The sequence below is a fragment of the Palaemon carinicauda genome, chromosome 2 (assembly GCF_036898095.1).
Source record: "Palaemon carinicauda isolate YSFRI2023 chromosome 2, ASM3689809v2, whole genome shotgun sequence".
Classification (NCBI taxonomy): domain Eukaryota; kingdom Metazoa; phylum Arthropoda; class Malacostraca; order Decapoda; family Palaemonidae; genus Palaemon; species Palaemon carinicauda.
In genome coordinates, this window is record NC_090726.1 from 202,139,625 (window position 1) to 202,145,082 (window position 5,458).

The following is a 5,458-nucleotide window of genomic DNA, read 5'->3' on the forward strand; positions in this document are numbered from 1 at the left end:
TGGTAGAGAAGGGTCTGGTTATTAGAATTAACTGCATGCTTAGTATTATGAACAGGATGGAACTGTCCGGGAAGATTATCAGAATTAGGAAAAATCTTATGCAACATGCATAATGAACTAATTGAACGACTGTGCCAGATATCAATTAGATCAATAATAGGAAATTTAATAGACCGTAAGTTTCTGTTCAACAAATCAAGATGAGAATCAGCAGCTGAACACCAGACAGGAGAACAATGCTCAAAACAAGGTAGAATGAAAGAATTAAAACACTTCTTCCTGATAGATTGATCACCGAAAATCTTAAAAGACTTTCTCAATAAGCTATTTTTTTTTTTGTGCAATTGAAGAAGACACAGACCTAATGTGTTTCTCAAAAGTAAATTTGCTGTCGAAAATCACACCTAAATTTTTAAAAGAGTCATACAAAGTTAAAGAAACGTTATCATTGCAGAGATTTGGATGTTGAGGAGCAACTGTCCTTGACCTACTTACAGTCACACCTTTGAGTTTTGTTAGGATTCAACTTCATACCCCTTAATTTGCATCATGCACTAATTTTGGGTAGATATCTATTAAGGGATTCAGCAACCCCATATCTACATTCAGGCGATGGAATTAATGGAAAGAGAGTAGCATCATCTGCATATGCAACAAGTTTGTTTTCTAGACCAAACCCCGTCTCAAGTGTATATAGTATGAAAAGTAATTGGCCAAGAATACTACCCTGTGGGACACCAGATATTACATTTCTAAACTCACTATGGTGCCCATCAACAACTGCTCTTTGCGATCTATTACTTGAATGTTCAATCATAATGCTAAGAAACGACCCACCCACTCCTAATTGTTTGAGTTTGAAAACAAGGGCCTCATGAATAACACAGTCAAAGGCAGCACTAAAATCAAGGCCAATCATACGAACTTCCTGACCACAATCAAGGGTCTGTACAGCATTGTAGATTTTAAGAAGGCATCCCATGCTCCAGGGCCTTTGCGAAAACCAAATTGCAAACTAGGGAACAAATTATTACATTCAGAAAACCTATTAAGACGTTTTGCCATAAGACATTAAAAAACTTTAGATAATATGGGAGTTATGGAAATTGGGCGGTAATCAGTTGGACTTGAGCTACCACAAACACATTTACATTATCAATATTCTTGCTATCTTGGCACTTGCGGAAAATAGCAGACATCTTTGGAGCTAAAAATGTGCAGTCTTTATGAAAGAAACAAAGGAGAAAAAATATTGGGGTCTATATACTTCCATAAGCATCAAGGTCCATCAAAAGGCTTTGATTTCACGAGATCGAAAAGCTAAACTATTTAGTTTAGCCTCAGGAAAACAGGAACGATGAAGATCAAGTTTCTCATAACTCTGCTTACCGTCAAACACATCAGCCTAAAGGGTTGCCTTTTCCCTTTGACCGTGAATGACAGATTCGTCTGGTTTAAGTAAAAGAGGAACTGTTGCATGTACACCAAGGAGTGCAGATTTAAGGGTACTCCACCACTTGTGTTCCTGGGTGTTATCAGAAAGGGTTTCTTTTATGGTTAAATTGTATTCATTTTCAGTTGAAGCATAAACACTCTAAGCAAAAGCTCTAAGCTGAGTATAGTTATTCCAAGTCAAATCTGATCTGTTGCCCTTCCAAAGATGATAGGCCTCCTTCTTCTCCAAATAAGCACGTCTGCAATCATCATCGAACCATGATTTGTCCTTCACTCGGTACCTTAGCACAGGACAAGGGATATGCACCTGTCAATTATATTGACTGGATTCTCATTCAAAGGGGCAAGTGGCAAAACACTACTGTACATTTGTGGCCAATTTAAGCCCAAAAGGTCACTCAAAATCCCATTCCAGTCTGTTTGAGATTTCATACAAATCTTATATGTGTATGATACATCACGGACAGGCTGATGTGAAAAAAAAAATGGTATTGGAGTATTGCTGCATAGAAGGTTTATAATTTTTTCAGTTGCTAAAGGGTGAATCAATATGAATGCAACGTTACCTCACGGACACCTTTAAGTGTCCCAAAAATACATCTCGATTTGTCATTTAAAGGGGTAGAAAAAATATAGGCAAAAGATGCTGACATTTTCTGAAGAAAAAACGCGGTTCAAACAGTAACTAGATGTCAAAATAAAACCCTTGTGTTACTGAAATAAAATATAATGATATTAATTAATTAGTGCACTAAATATAAGTTTTAAAAAAAATCTTATTGGACACAAACAAGCAAAATCAAAATAAACAACACAATAACTTTTTAGAGATACGAATAAAATGAATTGTTTGGAAGCAAATCTCACCAACGGTCCTGTACGTTATCTATAATTATCGGTTATTTAATATATAAAGCGAAATAAAATGAACGGTATTAGATATAAGAAAATTTTGGCCTAAAATCTTAGCTCTCCCTAAAATCTTAATACACGAGAGGGTTTATTACATTATCTATACTGTAAGTATAAGGTATCCAATAGTCTAAAATTTTCAATATGATTGTTTGGTTTTTACCTTTATGATTTTTAATTGCAACGAAGAAGACTTAAAGAAAATAATAGAATCATTGTTATTTAATGAAGGAAATATAGAAAAAAGTCAGAAATTTTATACCTGATGTATATAAATAGACAAAATAATCTAACAGAAAGACAAGTTGAAATCTAAAATATATCGCTAGATTACTAGAGGCACCGTTGTAAGGACCATGTCTCGATTTTGTTAAATATAAGGATCAATACTATTTAGTGATAGAAATATAGAAAAGAAGTGGGAAATTTTATACATGATCTATAAAAATAGACAAAATCATTTAAAGGAAAGATAAGTTAAAATCTAAAATACATGGCTAGATTACAAGAGGTGCCGTTACAAAGACTGTCTCGTTTCTGTTAACAAATGTCGTATTGTAGTATTGTAGTAGTATTGTTTTGGTAGTGACCAAAGGAAAATCTAATTAGGTAAGATATATATTAGTAAATTATGTGTATATTGTAATGAATAAATAAGATTCTTAAGAAATATATTTATTATGTGTCCACGTAAATCGTGTATAGAGAAGAAAAGGTTTGTATTACCATTATATACCGTTATCCCAGTATGTTTTCTCCACCCAAAACCCCGGGTTCCCACTGGGGTCTCCCATTATTGACGGATACTCTCTCTCTCTCTCTCTCTCTCTCTCTCTCTCTCTCTCTCTCTCTCTCTCTCTCTCTCTCTCTCTCTCTCTCTCTCTCTCTCTCTGTATATCAGCGGCCAGTTCCTCCCATTTGGATTAGAAATTGACATCAACTAACCTAATTTCCCCCACCCCCTAACCTAACCTACAAGCCATGTCCTTACCTATTTACCTAACGGGCCTAATGCCCCCCCCCCCCCCCCCTGCGACCCCTCTTCTACTGCTGTATTCTAAGTTAGCCGTTATCATTCATACAGGTGGCCGCTATCATACATACACCCCGCGATATATATATATATATATTTTTCACAAAGTATTTATTAGCGGTGAAAATAAGTGACATTTGTGAAGAAAACTGTCTTGTTTCTCTATGAAATAGCCGGTTCTTAGTAGGAAAGCTTTTCTTGTCCGTAACAATAATAAAACCATCATAATTCATCTTTACATGTTTTAACGCATACATTATCACCAATGCAAATAAGTATGTTATCTTGGGGGATTAAGAATATCAGTCTAGTCCACGGCAGATCCAGCAGTGAATCCCCTAGGATAAATGGTAAATATTTATTTGACCGCTCATAATGCGGCGATAAAATCGATGCGTAGCACGTTTGGGGTTAAAAGGCAAACAAACATGAGAACGCCACCTAGTATAAGATTTCCCACGTAACCTAACCTAGGACTTATCTTTGGCTTATCTTAAAACTAAGGCTTCAGTCCTAAAACTGGATATTTGAGGAATCCTCTTAAGGGAAATGGCTACTTTCTTGGGATGCCATTAATACAGACCTATTTCTTATTTACGAATCAAAGAAGAATTATTTTATATATGTGACATAGTTATGGGAGGAGCTGGTATTAAAAGGGGTGGAACTTTTATAGAAGCTCTGGAGGGAACAGGGTGGCCAAGAGAAAGTCATGTGACAGAAAAAAATGGTAATTTTGTAATGTACTGGATAAAGTTACAAAATACTGTACAATACGAGGCAATGGTATATTACCGTTATATGTACAGTGCTGGGTGATGTATATCTGAAATATGTTCTTACATTTGATGCACATATTACTGTATATGTTACACAATTACATCAGGAAGTTTTTCTATTCAATACGTAACTACTTTTAACTTTCCAGGATGAGTCGGGAGCTTCTAACTCAAGGGGCTGAAGGACGAGTCTTCACCACTCCGTGGCTCGGACGAAAAGTCATCGTTAAGCAGAGGTTTCCAAAAAAATACCGTCATCCAGATCTAGATGCTCAGATCACCCGCGAGCGCATGAAGGCCGAAGCTCGGGCTTTACTAAGGTGCCGAAGCCTTGGGATAAAAACTCCGGCTGTATATGATGTAGATTTTACAACAAATGAGATTGTGTTGGAAGAAATTACTGACTCAAAGACTATCAGAAATTATATTTATGATGCTGTTAAGAAGCAGCAGTCAATGGACAGTCCAGTTTTTATGAATTTAGCTGAGAAAATCGGAAAAATTCTAGCAAAATTGCATGGCAATAGCGTTATTCATGGGGATTTAACAACGTCAAATATGTTATTAGTTCCTCCATATGATACATCAGATGTTATACTTATTGATTTTGGACTGAGCTCGGTTAACGAGCGTCCAGAGGATAAAGCCGTGGATTTGTACGTTCTGGAACGAGCAATTTTAAGCACTCATCCAAACACGGAATTGTTTGTCAAACATATTTTGTCTGTATATAAAACTACAGGTGGTAAAGGATCGGAAGAAGTTATTAATCGCTTGGATGAAGTGAGGATGCGAGGCAGAAAGAAATTGTGTTTTGGATAGTGGTAACTGTAGGCAGTGGCTCAATGTATGTTTTCAAATAAATTTTCTCAATTTTTAATATTTTTTTTATCAGAGTCCATCCCAGGTTTGAAGGAAAAATTGCCTTTGAGGTGCTGTATATTAATATTATTAAAGGAAAGAGTTTTAGAAAAAAAAAAAAATTTATTGTGTAATATACAGATGTGGTTGGTGTTCATCAAGTGTCATTATAACCATTCACACATTTGTTGAAGTGAGGCGGGGCAGTACTGCTACAGCCTGATCTGTATTAATAGCTTGGTTAGACTACCATTATTATTTTTTATGTGATGATTATGTATTGTGTTTAATGTTTGAAAGAGATTATGATCATATTTATTCATCCTTTTTTAACACAATGTTATTCAGTTTCTTCAGGTCAGCATTAGGCCTGGAGAGACCTTCTTAGTACCAAAGCAACCTAGAAAAACCTACATTG

At 35.7% G+C, this 5,458-nt stretch overlaps 1 protein-coding gene across 1 annotated transcript; it reads left to right on the top strand.

The window, feature by feature from the left end:
• Nucleotides 1–2,922: 2,922 nt before the first annotated feature.
• On the top strand, nucleotides 2,923–5,054 carry Tcs5 (TP53 regulating kinase). Its single transcript, XM_068353589.1, has 2 exons — nucleotides 2,923–2,976; nucleotides 4,329–5,054. Exon 2 carries the CDS (start codon nucleotides 4,330–4,332, stop codon nucleotides 4,999–5,001), a length of 672 nt encoding a protein of 223 aa, XP_068209690.1. The 5' UTR covers nucleotides 2,923–2,976; nucleotide 4,329; the 3' UTR covers nucleotides 5,002–5,054.
• The last annotated feature ends 404 nt before the right edge of the window (nucleotides 5,055–5,458 follow it).

What these genes read in the sequence shown, in the direction of transcription:
- Tcs5 (XM_068353589.1), top strand. Translation starts at nt 4,330, where the DNA reads ATGAGTCGGGAGCTTCTAACTCAAGGGGCTGAAGGACGAGTCTTCACC.